This window comes from Spea bombifrons, chromosome 13 (assembly GCF_027358695.1).
Source record: "Spea bombifrons isolate aSpeBom1 chromosome 13, aSpeBom1.2.pri, whole genome shotgun sequence".
Taxonomy (NCBI): Eukaryota; Metazoa; Chordata; class Amphibia; order Anura; family Pelobatidae; genus Spea; species Spea bombifrons.
Genome location: NC_071099.1, coordinates 8,959,013 through 8,984,294, shown reverse-complemented (window position 1 = coordinate 8,984,294; position 25,282 = coordinate 8,959,013). Strand labels below are relative to the sequence as shown.

The 25,282-nt window shown below is 40.3% G+C and overlaps 1 protein-coding gene across 1 annotated transcript; it reads left to right on the top strand.

Moving 5' to 3' along the window:
• Window positions 1–8,756: 8,756 nt before the first annotated feature.
• Window positions 8,757–23,348, top strand: NAGLU (N-acetyl-alpha-glucosaminidase). The gene is made up of 6 exons (XM_053453657.1): window positions 8,757–9,231; window positions 17,129–17,276; window positions 19,621–19,767; window positions 20,453–20,538; window positions 20,751–21,007; window positions 22,020–23,348. Exons 1-6 carry the CDS (start codon window positions 8,822–8,824, stop codon window positions 23,252–23,254), a joined length of 2,283 nt encoding a protein of 760 aa, XP_053309632.1. The 5' UTR covers window positions 8,757–8,821; the 3' UTR covers window positions 23,255–23,348.
• The last annotated feature ends 1,934 nt before the right edge of the window (window positions 23,349–25,282 follow it).

The window sequence follows — 25,282 nt, the reverse complement described above, 5'->3', positions numbered from 1 at the left end:
TTTGAATGCCCGAACTTCAGTTGGAGCATTTCCATCCGGCAACGTCATCACTGAAAATACCCTTCACACTCCTACAGCATTAACATTTTCTGATGTTACCGGCCTCAAGCCTAGAAGAACTTGGGTACAGTACAAGAAACCTCTAACTAAAAAAAACAGGAGACAGCACACAGGGTTCCATTTTAAATTGCCAGTTTCTTTAACCCTGGCCAAATCTGTACATTACCCTTTTGAAAGTACCTGCGCCATCTACTGTACTGGGAGTAAAATAGCAGCCAAACTGGTCTTAATATATAGACAGCCAACACTACATTAGATAATTCCAGGGGCGTACCTAGAGTATTTGGCACCTGGGGTGGATCCTGTATGTGGCACCCCCCCACACACACTTTACAACTGTATAGCTTCTATCTTTATATACCGGTGCAGACATTGACGGCGGAACTGCTATCATTATATACTGAGGCGAACATTGACGGTGGTACAGCATACCTGTTATTACCGTATTTCAGGGGTGTCCAAGTTTTTACTGCAGTGGGCCACTTCATCAGAATTGTATACGTGCGCGGGCCGCACTCATTTTTCACTGTGACAAAAAATATGGCCTTTAATAAAATATGCAGATTAAAATAAAGTAAATGACACAAAACCTTTACTCTTCCTCTCACTGATTTCTGGGCCTAGAAAGTTTTGCGACTACAAATTCAGGATCCCCTAGATTTATTCTAGGGATGAACTAAAATGAAAATTCTGGACCAAAACATTCAGGGTTCACTTACCAAAACCGAAAATGACCCCCACCTTTAAAAATAATAATAAAAACTCACATTTTTAATAAAAGTAGGTAACACACAATTGGACAAAATTACTTGGCAACCAGTAAGTGCTGGAACCTAGGCATGATGGGACTGTGACTACTGTTAGCAATCACACTCCTATCATGCCAAGTCAGCCAGTACATGCTGGTACAGGGTGGCTGTAAGTGATGTGCAGACCCCATACTGCTGGCAGCATCAATACACAAGGGGGGCAGCTGGCCAGGTTTCAGCATGTACTGTCTGACTTGGCATGATAGGAGTGTGATTGCTAACAGCAATCACAGACCCATCATGCCTAGGTTCCAGCACTTACACATCCATCCAGTAAATACTGGAACCTAGGCATTATGGGACTGTGATTGCTGTTAGCAATCACACTCCTATCATGCCAAGTCAGCCAGTACATGCTGGTACAGGGTGGCTGTAAGTGCAGACCCCATACTGCTGGCAGCATCAATACACAAGGGGGGCAGCTGGCCAGGTTTCAGCATGTACTGGCTGACTTGGCATGATAGGAGTGTGATTGCTAACAGCAATCACAGACCCATCATGCCTAGGTTCCAGCACTTACACATCCATGCTATCACACACACACACACTCATTTATTCATATAATCATTCATTCACAGATGCATTCCCTCAATCACACACACTCATTCAAACACCCTCCCCACCTCCTTACCTGCAAGGCAGCTCCTCGATGCCGCTTACAGACTTCAGCAGGGGGCGCGGCCTCCCTCTGCCTTCTCTGCTAAAGCACAGAGGAAGTAGGATGTCACGTGAACTCCGCTTCCTCTGTGTGCAGTCCAGAAGACCCTCCCACAAGTAAGTAGCAGGGCTTGAGGTGCGGCTCGCGTAAGATCGGTTGCCCTGGCTGCCGATCTTACGCGGGCCGCACCTCGAGGTCTTGCGGGCCGCATTTGGCCCGCGGGCCGCATGTTGGACGCCCCTGCCGTATTTGCTCGATTATAAGACGAGGTTTTTTTCAGAGCAAATGCTCTGAAAAATACCCCTCGTCTTCTAATCGGGGTCATCTTCTAATCAGACCTCAAGTATGGAATTTTGACAGATCAGTTTGTTGGGTCCAGGCCTCATCTGAGACACGTAGCAGCCCCATATTTCATTTTAACCCCCTAAAACTATATATTTCCTAAAACTAGACAGCTCAGGGAATCTAGTTAGTGGCATATTGGCCTGTCCCATGCAGCTGATTCCACACCGGCACCTTCCAAATTTAGTCTAACAAAAAAAGAAAACATTTTTCACATCCACTTTGCAGTTTCATGTGTATTTTTCTGAGTGGGTGTGTGAAAAAACAAAATAGGTCTTGATTTGTGTTCAGTAACACCCCCCGAGTACAGCGATACCTCACATGCATAGATAAGTCGTGTTTCCCAGACATTGTAGAGTAAAAACTGGAACGTGCGCATTTCAATTTTTTGAAAATATTTTTTAATCAGAGTACCAATTACAATAATCAGTGACTTAAAATGTCACTGACAAGCGATCAGGTAATATATATATATATTTTTTTAATTAATAATTTGTGTTTTTTCCATAATTACCCTGGCTCACCCCTCTCTCTTTGTAAGGCAGGGTCATCCAGGGGCTGCCATAATGATCAGATCACTCCTATTGGCCAGGAGTGATCTGATCATCATTACCCCACTTTGATACACTGGCAATTGCAGGGAGGAGCCCTTGTGGGGGCTTGTTTTTGCTGTTGCTGGTCTGCCTGGTCTACCACAGCAGCAGAGTCCCGTACAAAACGGGGTATTACATTTTGACTGAAAGTAGCCTGAAAGTAGAATCAGTGCATGGAAATTTTTAAAATATACCATTAGAAATACACTGGGGTGTCTAGTTTTCGAAAATATATGGTTTTATAGGGTAAATTGAACTGGCCAGGTTTACAGATGTAACACGTGTGTGGGAAAAAAGCACATAAAAAAATATATGGTTTGATGGGCTAAATTGAATTGTCCAGCTTCAAAGATGCCCCAAATAGGACATGAGGGCAGGATGAAAATTTGAAAAATTGAATTATGCATGTCCCGAATGTGGCCTTTTAGCCCCCAAACAGTGCGACAAACCTATGCATGGGTGATATCACTGTACTCGGGAGATGTTGCTGAACATATATTGGGGTGTTTGGCAGTGACATATACCAGGAGCTGTAAATTCATACCTGAATTACAATTTGTGAGAATAAAAAAAGACAAAAAAATACTATCCAAAATTTGATAAAGGGTATTTCTAAACTCAGGACAAATAGTAGAATCTATTTAGCAGTTTGTTTGTTTTATTAACTTTTGTAGATGAGTAAAAACTGTTTTTGAAGTCAAAGTGAGAAAAGGATTTTTTTTATAGGAAAATAGATGATATGATCACAAAATGGCACCTGAAGAAAGTCCTTCTTGTTCTGAAAATAACAATATATAACTAAACACGAGCACCACAAAAATGTTAAAACAGCCTAGGTCATGAAGGGTACAAAAATAAGTAAATAAAAAAACAGCCTGTCCTTAACCCCTTCAATCCCCTATAGACGTACCGGGACGTCCAAAAAACGCCCACTAAGAAACCCCTATGGACGTCCCGGTACGTCCAGCCCTTCGTGCAGCGTCAGGGACACATCCCTGCCGCTGCACGGGAGACCAGGCTGTCGTTTGACAGCCTGGACTCCCCCCTGGCAGTAGAAGCCGGCCTCGCCGGCTTTCTGCTGCCCGATCTCCTGTAACAGCTTCCGGTAAGCTGTTACATTTGAAAGTGCCCGATCGCGCAGTGCCCTGCGGGGATATCCTGCCCTCCGATGAGGCACAGAGACGCTGCGATCTCTATGCAGGTCTGTGAGGACCTGCATAGAGATCACAGTGTGATCGGTGCAGGGGGATCGCGGGGAGGGGAGTGAGAAACCATGTCTCTCACTCCCCCTCCCTTCCTGAAACGGAAAAGCTGGGGAAAAAAAAGTTAAACCATTTAAAAAATAATATTAAATAAATCATTAAAGTAATGATATAAATAATACTAAAAAAAATTATAATGTGAGCTGTGATGTCATTGTGAGGACCTTTAACCATTATTGTGTAAAAAAAAAATATATATAAAAAATACAAAAAAATGTAAAAAAATTTTAAACAAAATTTTAAAAAAATATATAAAAAAAGATAATAAAAAATTCTTTAAAAAACCTTACTTCCCATTGCCCTAGCATAACATCTAGCCAGTATAACACTCCTGCCCCCGTTCACAACCCCCAAACCTGTTAAGCCATAGGCATAAAAATTATACAAAATTGTACACCTAATAGTATGCTCCCTGGTGCTGGGAAAGTCTGGAAAATCTATACAAATTAGGTATTTCTGAAATCAGGACACCTGAATTGATAAACTTGGAGGGGATTTTCCTTCACTTTACCTAATTTTGTGAGGATTCAGAGGGAAAATGTAAAAAAAAATTAGTTTATTTTTCTAATCTTCTCTAGTTTTTACTAAATTTCTCATTCTAAATTTTTAGCTAATCATCCAACTATGGTATCAAACGAAAGCTCTATCTCTCCTTGAAAAAACAATATATAGTTTACATGGGTACACTATTCACAGGAAAAGAGAATCATCGCTAAACCGACATACCCCAAAAATGGAAAAATTGCTCTGGGCTTTGAGGTACCAAAAACCCCTGGGATTGAAGGTGTTAAGGGGTTAATAATATCTTAATTAATGTGTTTGTTTCCAGATGACAAGTCCACTTTAACCCCTAAAATACCATCTGATGGTACATCCCATTGTATAGCACTGTGGTATATAATGGCGCTATATAAAACAATAAATAATAAGACTTTTATGGATTTTGTTTCTTTAAATCCATGGTAATGTGCAATGCAACAATATGACTGTTAAGTCTTATTTCTGCAGAGCTGTGGAATATATGTGATGCTAAATAATGCTTGATTAGGAAAAGAAACAATAAATAAGTACAGGCTATCATCATGTTTATATATATATCATGATGTTTATATCTTCTTCAGAGAAGCATACCATCTTAGCTGCCAGAACTTCCTTGTCATTGATACAACCACCACACTACCTCTCACCCTTTCTCTGTGCCTTATCCCTACGTTCTTCCCATGGGCTAAGGCTCTCCTCCTCACTTATCACCTCTTCCTTTTCCCGTCTACAAGATTTCATTGGAGCTGCCCCATATCTCTGGAATCTACTCCCAAGGAACTTTCAGCATTCATCTTCCCTCCCGACATTCAAGAAACATCTAAAAACCCACTTCTTCAGAGAAGCATACCATCTTAGCTGCTAGAACTTCCTTGTCATCGATACAACACCACACTACCTCTCACCCTTTCTCTATGCCTTATGTTTGTAACCCCATTCCCTCTAGATTGTAAGCTTGCGAGCAGGGCTCTCTCCACCGAATGTATCGGTTTGTCTTAGTCTGTCAGTTCTTGTCTTGTCATATCCAGTGGCGTCTCCAGCTTTCATATTTAGGGGGGGGGGCACATGGGGGGCCAGGGACCAAAGTAGGGGGGCCAATTATAAAACGGTACATATACACATATATATATATATATATATATATATATATATACACATACACACACGTTAGACGTGCATTTTTAACTACATAATATGCACTTATCTCTTTGAAGTTAGCCCCTGCTGACAATATATATAAATATTAGACCCTGCTGCCGATATATAGAAATATTACACCCTGCTTCTGATATATATTAATATTAACCCCTGCTGGGGATATATGTTGATATTAGCCCCTGCTGCGGATATATACTTATATTATACCCTGCTGCTGATATACATAAAAATTATACCCTGCTGCTGATATATATAAATATTTGACCCTGCTACCAGTATATATTAATATTAGCCCCTACTGCCAATATATATTATTAGTCCCTGCAGCCAATATATATAATTAGCCCCTGCAGCCAATATATATTAATATTAACCCCTGCTGCCGATATATATATATATATATATATAAATACTAGACCCTGCTGCCAATATGAATATAAATACTAGACCCTGCTGCCAATATATGTTAATATTAGCTCCTGCTGCCAATATATGTTAATATTAGCTCCTGCTGCCAATATATATTAGCCCCTGCTGCCGATATATATTAATATTAGCCCCTGCTGCTGGTATATATTAATATTGGACCCTGCTGCCGATATATATTAATATTAGACCCTGCTGCCAATATATATAGTATTGGTCCCTGCTTCCTATATATATTAATATTAGCCCCTGCAGCCAATTTATATATATTAATATTAGACCCTGTTGCCAATATATAAATATTAGCCCCTGCTGCCAAAACATATATAAATATTTGCCCCTGCTGCCAATATATTTTATAGTGAAAAAATTGGACCCTATCCAAGCATTTCCTTGGGCCCCGCTCAATGCTTCCTTGCATGCAATCACTCCCTCCGCTACCACAACAAAAAAAAGAAATATTTCCCACACTGACTGCAGATCAGGGAAAGACCGTGAGAGTCAGTCCTGCACCGTGACATTAAGAGGTCCTCTCCCCTGTAATCATCCCCAGAGTCCCTTTATCCCCTCATTCACTAAACCATACCGCTCTTTTACTTACACCCTGTAGTTCAGGTATAGATCAAATAAACAACACATGGAAACAGCACATGCAACTAAATGAGATATAAAAAAAAAACAACTTGTATTTGCAGGTATACATAAATAATGTATGGAAACATAGCATTGCAGTTATAAACCAACAGAACACACAAACCCAGCATTGCAGGTATAGATCAACTGGAAATCACATGTACACTCAGCACTGAAGGTATAGATCAAATAAACAACACATGGAAACAGCACTCCAGGTATTGATCAACTGAATAAGACATACAAATCCTATATTTGCAGGTAAACATAAATAATGTATGGAAATATAGCCGATACAGATGAACAGAATGACACAAAACCCAGCTTTGCAGGTATATATCAATTGGAAATTACATATAAACTCTGCATTAAAGGTATAGATAAAACACCCTAAATTACAGGCATAGATCACTGGTCACACACCCCAAAGCCAACCCTGGTGTCCACACTGCCCACATAAAACCCGACCAGCACCCAAATTACATATTGTGTAAACTTTGTCCCCAAACAGCTGAACGTACGCCAAGTTTGTCCCATAAACACCTCTCCCTCCTAATCTATCCTATCTACCCCCTCTCCCTCCCAATCTATCCTATCTACCCCTTCTCCCTCCCAATCTATCCTATCTACCCCCTCTCCCTCCCAATCTACCACCTCTGCCTCCCTATATACCTACTCTCCCTCCCAATCTATCCTATGTACCCCCCTCTCCCTCCCAATCTATCATTTCTACCCCCTCTCCCTCCCAATCTATCCCATCTACCCCCTCTCCCTCCCTATCTATCCCATCTACCCCATCTCCCTCCCAATCTATCCCATCTACCCCCATCTCCCTCCCTATCTATCATATCTATTCCATCTACCCCCTCTCCCTCCCAATCTATCCTATCTATCCCCTCTCCCTCCCAATCTATACCTATCTACCCCTTCTCACTTCGTATCTACCTCTTCTGACTCTCTTACCCCCTCCTATATTTCTACCCCCCTTTGAAGTTCACTTACCTTGGGCTTGTCCAGCGGTGAGATCGCGAGGTCTCTGTATCCCTGGTTCTGCAGTGTGCGCGGCTTCACTGCCGGGCGCCGGATATGACGACATATACCGGCGCCTGGCTTGAAATGCCGGCACTGCGACCAAGGCAGAAGCCTCGCGGTCGCGGAGAAGAGTGAGAGGCGCCGAACGGTTGCTGAGAACTTAATCCTCAGTGACCGCTCGGCGCCTCTCTTTCTCTCCTCTGGGTCTATTAAAAAAAAAAAAGCCGGCGTTTCGATTGGGGGGGCACACCGGGGGGCACAGCATGATGTTGGGGGGGCCATGGCCCCCTCTGGCCCCCCCTGCCGACGCCACTGGTCATTTCCCTTTTATGTATTGTATTAAGCGCTGCGTAAACTTTTGTCGCTATATAAATAAAAGATAATAATAAATAATAATAATATATGGGAAGTAAGAAGTGAGAGTCTCTTAACAAGAAGCAGATATTTCAACAGATCAGTGTTGGGGAGGGGGGGCTTTAAAGTACCGGTACTTTCTACCCCCCACCACCACCACCCTCACAGTTACTGAGTGGTAGGATGTGTTTCTCAGAAACAGTAATCTACTCAGGAGGAACTTTTATGATTTAACTGTTTAAGCACCAGTTAAGATAAAGGTGGATAATACATTTCATCTACTTCAGTCACGTTTTAACTCTGAAACAGTTAACCATTTCCCAACTAAAGATATCTCTTTTGCCTGCAAAATGTCATCAGATAATCGTTTGCAGATTCGTCATAAAACATCAAAGGAATGTGGAATTGAAAAACTAGTAATTTGCATAAGAAACATCATGTCTTTCTAGAGTCTCTTTCTACCGCCCGCTGGCGCTGATACATTTTATTTTCAGTTTTTGCATTAATTGTTGCGACTTGTAAAAAGGGACGCGATAAAGATGATTTTTCTTGCGTCATGAGGAAATGCGCTATTATTGAAGAAAGGGAATATAACATTAAACCAACCTTTCAAAAATCCACGCCTGCTCTATACATGAGGTCTGCAGGCCAATCGGATCCTCGCTGTAAACGGGATGTTCCATTCAACCAATAAAATGGCAGCTCAGCAGACCAATCAGGCGTGTCATTTCATTCAACAACGATCAGGAAATGTTGGGTAAAAGGCAATCAGGTGGTATATCGCACGTCATATCGCTCTGTTGTCACTTTCAGTCCGTAAACATAAAGATACTTCATACCTCTATGGAATATTATGAAGACAGGCAAAGAGCCAAGTCCTAAGACTAGAGAGATCAGATATTGAGCTCCGCTCTACATTCTAGAGAAGAGACCTGATCTGGATCTTGTTCTAGAATGCAGACACTTTTGTTGTTTATCATTCTCCATGCTTCCTTTGGAGAAGTCTTCCCAGGACGTGTATTCCAAACCCTCTCCCACTTAAAACCCCAGAAAAGCGATGATGTGCAGACCGGCGCGGTACGAGATTTGCTACAAAGATTGATCGGCGACCGAGTGAAAGAGTTTCTAGTAACTGTAAATGCCTCTTTAGCTGGCAAGGATGGTCTGGACACTTATCAGCTGAGCTCGCTGGGGGCCGGAAAGGTGTCTGTTGCCGGGAGCAGCGGTGTGGCAGCTGCCACGGGATGTTACTATTACTTGAAATACTACTGTGGATGCCACATCTCATGGTCAGGAGTTCAGCTGCAGCTGCCTTCTACTCTTCCATCGGTGGCTTCAACAGTTACGGTTAAAACACCAAACAGGTAATGACTATTCGCTATTTGGATCGCTGTGAGTGGAGCGCTGTGTAACTGACAGTAAAGGCTGCAGGGATCTAGCGTTAGAAAAGTGCAAGAATTTCTAACTTCGTTTCCCAAAATACAACAAAAATCGTGTTATTTCTAGGACAAGATTTCCGTCAGACAATTGCTTTCGCGGAGAGACTTGTTATACGGAGTTATAGCGCAAACGATGTATCGTTCTGTTTGTGTCTGTGTAGAATTTTCATGTTTTCATCTTATATCTATTTATCAAATTCAAAGAATATGAACATTAGCTGAATGTGAACTTAAAACTCTTTGGTTGCAATAGTACTTTAAAGAGAAATCTTCAGCAACAGACATTTTATTAGTAGAATTGTGGTTTCGAGTATTAACCTATTTAATGGGAGTTCACCTGAGAATAAGATTTTACCCCTCTTTTTTGTATATATGGATATCATATTGAACTTGATTTTTGGCTCTATGTCCACTTATTGCCCCCTCTGTCAGGTTATCTCAATAGTACAGGCTGTGGGAATCTCCCTGCTTAATATATTAGCTGTAAGTCTTTTAATTGTACATCTTCTGCCTACTTGGAAATAACTATAGCACCCAAGTGTCCTTCTTGGGAACCCAAATTCTTCTGTCCTTTATTTCTAGAACATATGTAGAATAAGTGTATCGGTATGTGATTAAGACTCTTAATCATCAATGTCACCAAATGACTGTGAATAATGTGCCAATCACTGTAGGTGAATCATAAACCAAAGATATTTTTTTCCCAAAATCTTTATTTCTAGGAACTCAGAATGTTTAAATATGGGTGAATATGAGCATTCAATGGCTCTGGTAATATTTATATGAAGAAAATAATATAGTTTAGAGATTATTTGTCTAAATTACATAACTAGTTACCCATAGGTCCCAAGGTTACAGAAAAGGCGAAATCCTTTGCTGTAATGCTTATTTCACTTCATGATGTGATGTTCAAGAAATCTGATGTAATTTTTCATTTATACATGACCAGCAAATATGGCTCATGGGGTTAGCCCTTCATAATGCACATTGCAGTTGATAAGTCGAAACCACTACTTTCCTGCTAACTCTCATTTTGGCTGAAAAAAGACACAACAAAGACAAAACAATGTAATAAAAGCCATATTCTCCTATACACGAGCTTCCTCCTGTGGGGCCATCCTCACATCTCTGCAGTAGTGTATCACAAGTTGGTTAGGTTATTGGGACAGAAGGCAAAACAAGTGTAGTGTATTATGATAAAGTGGAGTCTAGTGGTCCTAACATACAGTACACTAAGTATCGTAAACACGTTCATCTGTAGCAATAAAGGAAACACTTATTGCATTTGCAGCAGTCGCAAGTTGTACAGGCTCTTGTAACAGAAAAGTCTTAGTCTGTTAACAAAAACTGTTGAACTGGTGGTGTACAGTCAGGGCCGGTCCAAGACATAATGCTGCCTGGGGCGAAGTTTTAAATGCCACCGCCGCCCTCCCCCTGCTGACGCCAGGGGTCATTATCTACCCTTCCTCTCCCTACCTTCTCATTATCTACCCTCCCTCCCTATTATCTACCGTACACCCCCCCCTTTGTACTTCACTTACCTTTCAGCAGTCCTGCGGCAAGTCTCCCTGCTCTGCCACGGTGCGCGCTGCTTTACTGCTGAGCACCGGAAATGACGTCATATTGTGGCACTTAGCATTACAAGCTGGCACCGAGACCGAGCTAGAGGGCTCGCAGAGGAGAGAGAGAGGGGCGCCGAGCGGGTACTGAAAACTTGATAAGCGACAACTACTCTGCGCTTGGAGCGCAAAGTCTCCTGGAAATTCCCCCTCTCTCAATATCTCCCTGCTTTCTCTGCAGACTGCCTCACTGTCTCTGTCTCCTTTCTTGCAGGTGCCCCTCTCTTGCCTCTTCTTTTTGTCTCTTCTTTCTTTGTATGCTTCTCCCCAGGATCAGCTCTGTTGTCCAGGCCTCTTGGAGTACTACCACAAAAGCGGCAGAGCCACGGCACATGCCACGTGGTCAGTCTCTCCATGTTTCTCCAATCAGGGGAGAGGATGTGTCCATGGAGGCTGCGCCCTTTTGAATAAGCGCTCCGTAAGTCCTGGTCAGTGGAGCTGATGCTGGAGAGAATCGGACAAAGAAAGAAGACAGAAGAAGAGGCCGGAGAAGAAGTGGAGCTGCAGGGGGGGGGAGACTGAAAACATTTATACAATGTTTATAGTTGAATATTCTTTGTCCAATGTGCACATAGATGTGATGTCCCTTTGCATTTTTCAGCTCACTGGATGCTATGTACAAGGCACTGAACAGTGCGTTGGGGTGTTGTACTTTGGTTTCAGTTCCTTTTCCAGATCTGAGACCTGGCACGTGACTTGCAAAGTCTTATCGCCATTTTTCTTTCTCCAAAGAACGTTGCATTTCTTTTTTCCTTGGGCATTTACTTGTAGAACTTTGAAAACAATGTTGAAGAAAAAAAATAGCATGCCTATTAAATCTCAAGGTTTGGCATTGCAGGAATAGTTGGGTCATTTTTGTATGTAAAGTAGAGATGGTATCAAGGGGTGCTGATGGATTTAATCACAAACCCAAGAGATAAATGCACTGCATTAGAAGCAAGATATTGCTGAGTGACAAGTGCCAGCTCAGTGAAACAATGCTTATATCTCACTGAAACCGAGATCAGTTCAGGGGCAGATCATCATGTAACCCCTGGTTCCATGGGCTGGTTAGAGACAGTTAAGAGACAGTGTAATGCTTCAATGGAAGCCAATCTGTGACTCCTAGGAAAATGCAGTCCTGGTGGAAAGCATGCATGATGCTGAATGTAAGCACCCTATCCTGGCACTCCAAGCCAATCATCACCAGACATGCAGATGCTGAGGTCTGTGCTGGGGGCATGATCACTTCACTGGACCACCGCCTTCATGTGTTCTGAAGGTTTGGTAGGTCAAGTGAGGAGGAATGCATTAGGAGCATGATAATGTGCACATGACCAAGCAGAGCTGTATGTTATGAAGAGACAACCAACAGCTGCTGGTAAACTTAAAAAAAACCCAAAAAACTGAATAACTGAAAAACTGAATAACTGAAAAACTGATTGATTATGATTAGCTGAATAAAGCCCAATACAAGTTTGCCTCACAGATGCCTGAAAGATTATTACTCAAAGCTACACCGTAAAGGAGAAAAAAGGTGCCCCTGAACCACTGTAGCAAATTGCAGCAGAGATAAGAAAATTGAAACAACTCAACCTTTAAGATCTTTTTTTTTTTTTTTTTTTTTTTTTCTTCACATATCTGATATTAAGTCTCCTACCTAAATAATCTTCAATGCTGCCTTTAATTATCAGCATGTGACAGAACAGCTGTGTTTAATATTTGTCTTACAGGATTTTTTCCACGCTGCATGCTTTTAAGATCTGGTTAACATTGTTTTAATCAAGACCGAACTTCCTAAAATCCAAAGCGAAGGGACTACCAGGCATTCATTTTGCCTTATTATGTCTAGGATGTGATCATTCACTGCTGTCTTAACATGTTGTTGTATTACTTTTCTGAACATAACCTATAATTTAAAACGGTCCTCTGCAATGTTCCCTCTAATTTTTCATAGGTGGTGTGCACAGAAAATTTCTCTTGTGCAAAAATTTTCCCAGAGCCAAAATTTTTTGCGCACAATATGCTTCTGCAAATGTTAAATTTAAATTGTTGTTCTATATTTTTGGTACAGCTGGCTCATGGTTAATAACGCTACATTATAGTGTCATAATGTAGTATTAGTTACACAACAGTATTACTTACTGTAGTGTTTTTTTTTTACAGGTGAAATTCTCACTGCATAAGTAAATTATGAGCGAATCATGAGCGAATCATATATATATATATGATTGTTATCAAATTTTTCTGTCTAATTTTGGTGTGTTACTTACTTTTAATAAAGGTGTGGTTAACACACCACAATTGGACAAAAAAAATATAATTGCTAACAGCAATCACACTCCTATCATGCCCAGGCAGCCAGTACATGCTGGAACGTGGGCATGATAGGAATATGATTACAGCCTCCCTATGCCATGCTATCCCCCACACACGCACACTTACACATCCATGCTCTCACACACACACTCATTCACAAACATTCAGCATAAAATACAGCATAACACCCATCACTCTCACACACTTACTAATCCACTCTCACTGAATGTTTTCCTACCTTTTCTCTGTCACTTTCACTTTTCCTCCTCCTCCTCTTCCTTCTTCCTCTTCTGTGTCCTGTCCTTCCAGTGCAGTGAAGGTGGTGGGCGTGGCTTCAGTGTTGTGTGCCGGGATATGAAATCAAATCAAATCTCCCCACCCGAGCACAACCGGTAGCGGACCGCCCCCCCCCTTCGGTACGCTACTGGTTGTGTGCACAATTTTTGGACGTGTGCGCTCCCTCTGAAAGCTATGTGCGCTCACACAAGCGCACAGCTTAGAGGGAACACTGGTCCTCAGTCTTATGGCCAACATTTTTAGGTTATACTCATTTCAAGAAATGAAAACCTGTTTAGTAGTAATGAAATAAATAATTTTGTAAAATAATATGTTTCAGTTTTGGAATGACTTTTTTAAATGCACTGTAAGCAAATAAGGCGACACCAGAACTTATAAAGAGCCATTGCTTTTCATGGAGCAGGGTTGTTGGGGAGATCAAACACCTCCCTATCACTGGCCCAGTACATAAAAATGAGAGGTACCATTACATCCATGTTATTGGAATGGCACAAAACATAGATAATTGGGAATGACAGTACCCCTACACACTCAATTTATTAAGGTCTCTAGGGTTTAACAGGGGGTGATTCATAAAATTAGGGAAAGGTGGTTTTAAGCAGACAATAGGATAAGGTCAGAAAAGGATGCAAGAAATAGTTAGTGTTATAGAGGTTTAAAATGGAGAAGGTTAAAAAAAATTAAAATGGTGTGACGGTTACAAAGGCTAAAAAAGATAAGGGCTATACGGCTTGTCCTTAATTGTCAACAGCCCTGACTTGTCAGAGTACTGAACTTATAAGAATGCATTTTTTTGTACCTTGCCTTTATTATATTGTTTAGTACTGTTGGAACTAAATAAAAATATACATACATATACATATTGTAGCATTCACAATCTTGCATCTGCAGTTTGGATTGTATTTGTTGTTGTCAGGAACTGGGTCCATACAGACGACTGTAATGACCTAGAGCGCCTAAAGTTGGTGTTCAGGAGTTATTGTGCAGTAGCAGACAGAGCCTGGTGCAGGGTGACTGCACGCTCCCGGGTGGGCATGTAGGGTTGTGCAGCCACATACCAGCGCCCTGACATAACAGCTGATGTCAACCAGAACTTGGAGATATCCTGCAGGCACCCCGGAGCAGGCATGAGACATAGCACTAGAATCATGTGCAGGATGCTGCAGGCTGGGAGTATGGAAGCTAAGCAGAGTACAGGAGAAACATAGCGAGCAAGGGACAGGGAGACCAAGCAATAAACATAACCGGACAAGACATACATAATACAGGGTATAACAGGGAACAAGACAAGGAATACTCAAGATCCGACATGAACAGGACAGGACACCTCTCTACCGGGGTTATAGGATAGGACACCCCTCTACCGGGGATAGAGGACACCCCTCCACCGGGGATACAGGTTACATCACAAACTGACACACTTTAATACAGGAACTAGCCTAGGACTACAAGATAACAATTGGAGATTCCGTCACATCTTATGGCCATAGTATGCTTAGCCCACCGCTACGCCAAAGTACTCCAATATTCGGTGGGTCCTAACGCTAAACCCTGCCTAGGGAAGTACTAATAACCTGAACATTGAATCTATACACAAAACCAAGAAGGACATTCCTTTAGACTGCTGACTGAGACAAACAGAACACATGATTGGGGCACACCTTATAAAGGAAACAGAGCTGAAACAAAGAGCAAGACTGGAATCAAGGATGGGGCCTGACAGTTGTTGTTGTTGTTGTTGTTGCATAAAGCTCAGTTTTATTCTACCATGTTTACCATACAGCAGATGCTAGCTTTTCTCCCCACATGTTATCTGCAGTAGGGGTTGAATAGTTATGCTCTATTGAGTATTTTTTCTGTTTTTGTTTTTTTTTTGTCTTATTTCTGGTTTGTTTTACAATTAAAATATTTTGCATCTTCAGAGTGGTAGGCATGTTGTGTAAATCAAATTATACACCCCCAACAAAATAGGAAAAATGCCATGGGGGTGAATACTCTTGCAAGGCACTGTATTTCCTGCCTTCAGTAAAAGATCTGTTCTAAATAAGTGTGGTTTCAAGTAAAACATTTGTTTTAAGTCAAATCCTTGTCTAGGGTCCTGATAGAGAGATAATCACTCACCTACATTCAAACAATAAATAACAGAGCTTTGAAAATTTTTGTGGACATTCTTCCCATTTAATTGACATCTGGAATCATTTCAAAGTGTAATTCATGGTCTTGTTTCCTATGTAAATCATAGCAGGGAGCAGAGGGTATCTCTTGAAGATTAGTTGGCCTTCATGTTTAGAATGTTTTTCACTTTTGCTGCTGTACACTTTTTAAATAATCAGTCGGCTTTGCTCATTCCCTACTATTTTTCTGACATCTCCTTACCATTTCAAACAAGCTTCCATGCTATTGGCGAGGGTAAGATTTCCTTTAAGTTTAAAGGGACTTGTGTGTTCCTGACAACCGCACAATAGAAGTATGTATATGTATATTAAAGTACTTCAGTATATATTCTTTTAAAAAGGAATAAAAATAAAGCACTTAATTGGCTCATTCTGCAGCAGCAGCTGACCATAGTTTGACATTTCTTGCCGCTAATTAGCGACTTGAAGCAGCCAATCAGTGGCATGAATGTAAAATCAATGAGAATATTTTCCACACGTTAACACGGGTGTCTAAACAGACCTCTGCTTAGATAATTTCCAGAGCTAGCGATGTACATGACTTGTGGTGAGTTATAATGAATCCCTTCGCAACAAAAGACGTTCACTCCCAGTTCGCCAAAATTGTGGTGACCACTGAGGTGCTGCTGCTGACCACTAACGGTAAGAGCCCTGCACCCTCCCCCCATTAGCCTCTCATCGCTCCTACAGGAGCAATCATTGAGGCTTAACTCCATGAGTGCGATTGTGCAGTGTTAACCCCTCTCGATGATCCAACCATGTCCTTTTAGGGGTTAATGTTTGTATCACAGTCAACAATGTACTCCCATAAAAATCCATCCCTGAAATTTAAGTCAAGCATGCTTCCAGGTCTGTCGGTTAAGGCTCTGTTGTAGTTCAAACTGCTGCAGAGCCAATGATCATTATGAGAGCAACTTGGCGGTAGTTTCTTCATACATTTGTTACATAAAGTAATACATTGGAATAACACAAGCCAAATAGTTCTACTTAGTAAAGTTAAGGTATACGCTTTATGGAGAGGGTTGTAGACACATGAAGGTCACTAACGGCGAGTTGTGTGCTAAACATAGATTTTCTTTTTCTTTTAATTATGTAAATAAATGGACAACTGTCCATGTTGTTCTCAAAATATATGTTGCAGTACCATATCTTATTAGGATTTATTGATTTATATATATAGCACCATCATATTCTATCAGACAGTTCATTAAGAAAATAAAAACTACATACAAATGTATATTTTTATTGAAATATAATTAACTGCAACATTAGATTCCTATAATAGTTTATGTAATCGGTTAACAAACATCTAAAATGTCTAGTATAATTCCTTTTTATGTTTATCCTCAGATGAAAGCTAAGGTTGTGTCCTTTCCAGAAGTTTTGTATAAGTGGCAGCTGTTTTGTAGTTCTCATGGGTTCCTTTGCTTTCAGGTTCCGTTACTATCAAAATGTCTGCACCTCCAGTTACTCATTCGTCTGGTGGGATTGGACTCGCTGGGAAAAGGAAATAGACTGGATGGCCCTCAATGGCATTAATATGCCCCTGGCTTTCACAGGTCAGGAAGCTATTTGGCAACGGGTAGGTTTTTTTTTCAATGACACAGCAAATTTGTGTACAAATTTATTTTATATAGGATTCATTTACCTTTTTTCATCATCTAAAATATTAAATATTAACACGTTCTAGAGGTAAAGATGCAATGTTTCAAAGCATTATTAAAATGTTGTATCTTCTTTTATAGCACATTTGGATGTCCCTCTCTCTTGGTTACAAAATCAATTTGATTACTAAGCTGCATTCGATTGAATTTAAGACGTTTGATCAATAATATAAGGCATGCCGACCCACATCATGCTTCCAATTGCTTTTCAGTGGTTATCTTAGTACCATGTATCATATGTTAAGGTCTCTTGGGTGTGACATGCATGGTTGTTTACAGTCCTGACCAGTGCATTATTTAGGAGTCCATTGACAATTTTGCACATAACTAACCAAAATCAAGCATGGCACAACAGCAACTATAGGGAGGGAAAGGGATGTTATCTGGCCAGAATGTAACACAACACTGTAACTGGTACCAATGGGTCTAGTAGGACCACCCTGGCTGCCTTCCTCACATTCTGTCTAGCTACAAGATGGGTAGCCGCTCCAGTCCTCGGAACAAAGTAATACTCTGGGTAAACAAGGTCCAAACCATAACATGAGCTCAGGCACAAAATAGACCAACTTGTATTTGGGGGAAAAAGTTGTTTATTTACACAAAAACAAACATCACATGAGAAAATGGACAAAGGACAAATAGGTTAGGTTATCACTATCAATTGCTAATAGGGCTTTGAATTATGACAAATTAGCAGAACCCTGTCCTGTTACACACACACCCCTGGTAACATGGGCATTATGTGCTATAATATATGTCGAGCTGTATGTAGAATTCAATTTTGGCAAGTATGCACATGCATTGTCTTTCTGCGTGTCCTTTATCTCTCAATCTAAGCCTTTTTAACACTCTTTGCCAGTCTCCATTTCTCTATACAGAAAAGAAGAAGAGAGCTTGTATCCATTCATTCTATTGTAAAGGTTTTTATAGACAATGGTCCACCTGGAGGGAGTTAATTGTCTGAGACAGCTGATGTTTGGTAATGGCTGTATGTAAATCACGATATAAATATATTGTTAAATCTGAAATCTGCATGGTTCCTAAGGCTTCCTTATAATTTATATAATTGGTAGAGGTGTCGCTAGTCTCCTGCAACACTTCGATTATGTTTTTGGCCCCAAATGGCTTGTCTGCACCATCTTTGTGCCCAAATGACTTGCCAGTGCCCCCAAACAGCTTGTCTGCTCTACCTTTGCTGAGAAAAGGGGTCATCTGGGAGACCCAGTGCATTTATTCTTTAAGTGGCCTCAAAACTACGGAGGGCGGCCCCGTTAATGGCCAAGCTAAAAACCAAACAAACATTGTGTTGCTGGAGAGCTGTCAGGAGGGGAAAATAGATTAGACTAGACCTGTTTTATGAGCAAATGCTATTCCAGCAGTCTGTTTATTTTTGCATTTTTCCTCCTGACAGCTCTCCAGGAACACAATGTTTTTCAGACTGGATACCAAGCAGATATTTTGATACGCATATATATAAATACAGCATTATTACAACGTTCACACCCTTGGCAACAAAAGGATATTCTTGATATTATAATGGCCTGGTTTTAAAACCTTAAACAAACATCAGGACAAAGACACAGAACTCACCTGCAGGAACAGTTCCCGTTAAGCAAAGACTGGCTTTCCAAGTGTGTTGTTATAAAATGTATGTGTTTTGTTGAACACAGTTTTCATAGGAGATACGATGGTGGTCCTTGTGTGCATATATATATATATATATATATATATATATATATATATGTGTGTGTATATGTATAAAACAAGGGACCAAAAGGATGATGAAATGTTAATATGTGAAATGGGAGTGGATTAGTGGTGCCCTTGTTGGGGTAGTCCTGCTCACACATATAAGAACTGAGGTTGGGGACCAGTATTATTTTAAGTAGCGTTAATGTATTTTCCCAAGTGTACCACTAGAGTGTGGTATAGGATAGCATTCAATAGATTTATTATTGTAATTTGCAACAGTTATGTGATTAAATTCGTCATAAATAATAGGGATCATACTATACATATTGGTGCTTTACAGCACTATGATTTGTAAATATTAAAGGGACAGATTTTCCCCCCAAACATCATTGAGTAAAATTGCATCTGTCTAACACAATAGCATGCAAACCTTGTGAGCAGTTCAATGCCTCATCAAGGTAAAAACACTAATATGGGTGCCACTGGACCTAAGTTAAAGGAATAACACAACTGTCCCTTTAGCCCATGTTCTTCATTCTTGCTTATTTCTTTTTATTCTTGTGAACTTAGGTTTATTTGTCTTTGGGCCTGAACCAATCAGAAATTGATAACTTCTTCACTGGACCAGCTTTTTTGGCCTGGGGGCGAATGGGAAATATTCACACTTGGGCTGGCCCTCTGTCTTCTTCATGGATGGAAAATCAGTTGTTCTTGCAGGTAATGAGCTAAAATACTACTATGAATCAGTGTATAAAATATTATTTGTATAAATAGCCTAGAAAAACATACTGTTTTAGACAAATTAGAGATGACACACTAATTATAAATAATTGTACTTTACGATTTTTATGTAAAACAAACATGGAGTTTTGCATTAATTTTTGCTTATTACCCTGAGGATGTAAAAGTCTTAAATCAAAAGTGTCATGGCTCATTTTCTGATGTCCAAATGACCTAGGCTTGCATAAAGCCCGGTATTTATGTACAGGTGGGTGTAAAAATATTTGTGTGATATGTTCATAACTAAGGCTTTAAAGCAATGTGCAAAGGAATTCTGAACCGTTGTTTTGGGATCTGATTTCTTTTTCTTCTTCTGTTGATAAAACCTTACTCTTTGTAAACGCCGATGCGTTGCTTTACAAGGAATTGTCACCTTTCAGATTACCCTCAATCCAAATTTTTACACCAACGTACACACACCTGGATTTTTTTCCACTTGTCAGTAAAAATATCTTTATTTTTGAATGCGCTGTATGTGATCTGAATTTAAATAGCTATGGCAATAGTATTAAGACTAAATCATGAGAGGGGAAGGAATCTCAATTATTGGAGGTTTCTGTGCAGTCTGCTGATATAATGGCAATATGAAGTTTATGTTCATTTTGATTCCTTTTAATTGCAGTATAAAATTCTGGCGAGAATGAGGTCTCTAGGAATGATCACAGTATTGCCAGCATTTTCCGGACACATCCCACAAGGCATTGTAAGGTATAAATACCAATGTGACTTCTTATTCCGCAAGCTACAGATGAGCTTCACTCTGCTCGACGTAAAAAAGTTAACGCTTACTAGAATGATAAACTGCTAAGGGTGAATAGTGCAACGTTTACAAATGTTTGGTTATTTTATAAATAAAATCTACATTTAAGACACCACTTGGAGGTCTAATGACCAATTATTTTCTATTCTTTTCTCTCCAGGGTGTTTCCTACGGTAAACGTAACCAGGCTTGGCGGGTGGAGCAATTTCAACTGCACCTATTCCTGCAGCTACCTTCTGGACCCTGAAGATCCTCTTTTCCTGAAGATAGGAGGCCTTTTTATGAGGGAGATGATCCGGGAGTTTGGGACTGACCACATTTACAACTCTGACACTTTTAATGAGATGAATCCCACCTCTTCTGATCCAGCGTACTTGTCAACAATCAGCAGTGCCATATTTAAATCCATGGCAGATGGTAAGACTGCATACAGGTGGAAATTGTTCCTGAATGAGATGATCATACAAAGCACTGCGTTCTATTGCAACTAGAACAGCTCCACAAATAGCAACTGCATAGTTGTTAATATTATATATTACTAGTATCAGATTAGTTTAAAAATATTGTGCTTTTTTTGCATAATATTTTTGGGCAGCTGCATATTAGCTATTTAAATGCGTTCTAGTTCTGCTATCTTAACCCAGTCTACTAACCAAACACCTTGGCCCATTATTATACTGCCTGTGGTACATATAAATGCTCAATGTTAATGACCCAGCAGGACCCTTTGACCAGCAAAAGTCTGTGGATGACTTCTTTAGCATTGCTGTAAAGAATAAGCTCAGTGTGGTGAATGAGCAGGAAAAGTCACTCAAAATATCGCAAATGGGAGTCTGCATATAAAGTTTGTTGGAAAAAAAAAAGTTTTTTCAATGCTAAACTACATTACTGTAAACAGCACTATATTTAGTACTCTGGGATACTTTTTTCCTATAGGGTTTCCCTTTAAAGAAAATATGTTCTTTGCCATCAAGTAAAATTGTGTTCCAGAGGCCATGAATTGCTACTGTGCCACTTTATTATTATTTAGGTATTATTATTAGTTTATGTTCGGAGCAAGAGACCACACAAATGTTATTTTCATCATTGTCATTTGTAAGAAAATTGTTGTATTGATACGTTTAAAAAAAAAAAAAAAAAAGAAAAGTTGAGTGACACAACCACAAATATAACTTGCTATTTTCTAGTTGGTACCTGAAGCTTTGCACTCCCAGTATGGACTATTGGAGATCAGGGAGATGCGGGTTTACATCTGTAGAGACAATAAGAACACTAACATTCACATGCAGGGAGCATATTTAAAAGTTTTTATTGACAGACAGCAGAATCATATGTCACAATACAATAGCGGATGTCTTTTTTTTTTTTTTTGTCCTATTGAATTAAGTTGTAACTAACTTTTTGTTTTTTTTTGTCTTTTTTAAATTAGTGGATCCGGATGCCATTTGGCTGATGCAAGGTTGGCTATTTGTTAACAGTCCATCATTTTGGAAACCTGCACAGGTTCGTGCCCTCCTACATGGAGCACCTATTGGAAGAATTATTGTACTGGATCTGTTTGCAGAGACTACACCAGCTTACCGAACCACACAATCATTTTTTGGTCAACCATTTATCTGGTGCATGCTCCATAACTTTGGAGGAAACCATGGGTTATTTGGGAAAGTTGAAAGTATCAACAAAGGACCATTTGATGCCATTTCTTTTCAAAACTCCACTATGGTCGGCACAGGGCTTACTCCAGAAGGCATAGAGCAGAATGATATGATATACGAGTTGATGAATGAAATTGGTTGGCGTTCTGAACCCCTCAATTTGACTCAGTGGATCTCCAGCTATGCAGACAGGCGTTATGGTCAGAAAAATTCTAATGCCAGGGCAGCATGGCAGATGCTACTGAGTAGTGTCTACAATTGTACACAGAATTGGAAGGACCACAACCACAGCCCTCTAGTCAGACGACCATCTTTAAAAATGAACACAGAAATTTGCTATGAGCAAAATGACCTCTTTGAGGCTTGGAGGCTCATGCATGCTGCTTCATCTACAATGGCCAACAGTAAAACCTTCTTGTATGATCTGGTAGACGTTACCAGGGAATCTGTACAGCAGCTAGTAACCGCATACTATGTGGAGATCAAGTCTGCATATGAACATCAGGATTTACAGAAACTAATGACTGCAGGTGGTGTTCTGGTTTATGATCTCCTGCCCGAACTTGATGCCCTCCTTTCCAGCCAGCCGCAGTTCTTGCTTGGGCGTTGGCTGGAAGCAGCTAGTTTAATGGCATCCACCAAAGATGAAGCTGCTTTGTATGACATGAATGCGCGTAATCAGCTCACTTTATGGGGTCCTGATGGTAATATACTGGACTATGCCAACAAACAACTGGGTGGACTAGTGCAAGACTATTATCAGGAGCGGTGGAGTCTCTTTGTGTGGTACTTGGTAGAGAGTCTTAGCACGCAAGTGCCCTTCAGTCAAACAAAGTTTAACAAAGCTGTCTTTAGCGTTGAAAAGGGCTTTATCTACAATGGAAAGGTCTATAGTTCCCACCCAACAGGAGACACTATAGAGATTGTCAGACATATTTTCCTGAAGTATTATCCACATATTGTTAAGGTTGGTCACAGTAGACGGAAACATAGAATTACACTGCAGTAAAAAAAAACGGGGGGGGGGGGGGAGTACATGCACAAGGCATGTTTTTTGTGTCAAATAATCCTCAAGTTTATTAAAAAAACAAAAAAAAACAAAAAAAGGCTAATCTACTTGTATACTCTATATTTTTGTACATTTCAATATGTTAAATATAACAGATTTTTTTATTTCTGTTTTGGAAGGTAATTTTTAACCCCTTAACGTCCATTGCCGGGTCAGGCACGTCATGCAAAACGGTCACTTAACGACCTATGACGTACCTGACACGTCATGAGACTTAAACAAGCTTAGAAAGTGATCAACGATCACTTTCTAAGCTTAAACGGTGTTGCTGTAATGCCTCGATGTCGAGGCATTCAGCAACACCGAGATCGGCATGATGGGCCATGTCTGGCCCCTCCCCGGGGCGTCAACAGCCGCCATACATTGTATGGCGGCGGACGCCCGTTTTAAAAGCGTTTAGGAGGCGATCAACGATCACCTCCTAAACGTCAATGGTGTCGCTGGAATGCCTCGTTCAGGAGGCATCCAGCGACACCAAACACTTACCTCTGGGTGGGCTGTGACCGCTCCGGAGAGCGGTCACAGCCGCAGCTGCACGTTGTCTTCGCCATCCGCAAGATGGCGGCGGCCCGGGAAAAAGAATTATAAAGTTTTAAAAGTTGGCTAGACGGTCTCCAGACCCTCTAGTGAACTCTGGCTCCACTTGCAGGTTGAATACAGGTACTGCATTCAACCATACAAGTCAATGGAGCCCAGCTTTCTAATCACTATGTGATTAGGAAAATATTAAAAAAAAAAAAAAAAAAAAATTAAAAAAAAAAAAAAGGAAAAAGAAAAAGCTTAAAAAAAACATGGTAACATTTAAAAATTATTATGCTTTAGAGGAACTATCCAGTTCCAGCAAAATGTAAAAAAAAAGTCCAAAAAGAGTAAAATAAATAAAATAAAAAAATAAAGTTTATTATTATGAGCAAGTGCTAAAATTAGCACTGACATGGAAAAATTTAAATAAAAGCATTTCAAATACCCAAGGGGTGTCTAATTTAAAAAAATGAATGGTTTGATGGGGTAAATTGGAGTGGCCGGGCTCAAAGATAGGGCATAGGCACAGACTGACCAAAATGGGGAAAAAAAAGCGCACTTCCAAAATGTGGCATTTTAACCCCAAACACCAGACAAACCCATACATGTGGGGTATGACTGAACTCGGGAGATGTTCCTGAATACATATTAGGGTGTTGTTTGATAGTGACGTATACCTGGAGCTATAAATTTATACCCAAAGTATAATTTGTGTGAAAAAAATACAAAACAAAATACTACCACAAAGTGTGGCAAAGGCTGGTGGTAGAATCTGATGCATGGAAAGGGTTAAATACTACCATTTTAAGTACCTTGGGGTGTCTAGTTTTCAAAAATATATGGTTTTATGAGGTAAATTGTAGTGGCCAGGCTCAAAGATAGGGCATAGGCACAGACTGACCAAAATAGGGGAAAAAAAGCGCACTTCCCAAATGTGGCCTTTTAACCCCAAACAGCAGTCAAACCCATGCATGGGTGGTATCACTGTACTCGAGAGATGTTGTTGAACACATATTAGGGTGTTGTTTGATAGTGACGTATACCTGGAGCTATAAATGTATACCCAAAGTACAATTTGTGTAAAAAAAAATACCAAAAAAATACTAACACAAAGTGTGGCAAAGGCTGGTGGTAGAATCTCATGCATGGAAAGAGTTAAAATACTAGCATTTGAAATACCTCGGGGTGTCTAGTTTTCAAAAATATATGGTTTGATGGGGTAAATTGAATTAGCCGGCTTCAAAGATGGTCCTATTAGGACATGGGGGCAGAATGACCAGATGTAAAAGTTCCAAGTTAAAAAATGTGCACTTCCTAAATGTGGCGTTTTACCTCCCAAACAACCCAACAAACCCATGCATGAGGGGTATGACTGTACTCGGGAGATGTTGCTGAACACATATTGGGGTGTTGTTTGAAAGTGATGTATACCAGGAGCTGTATATC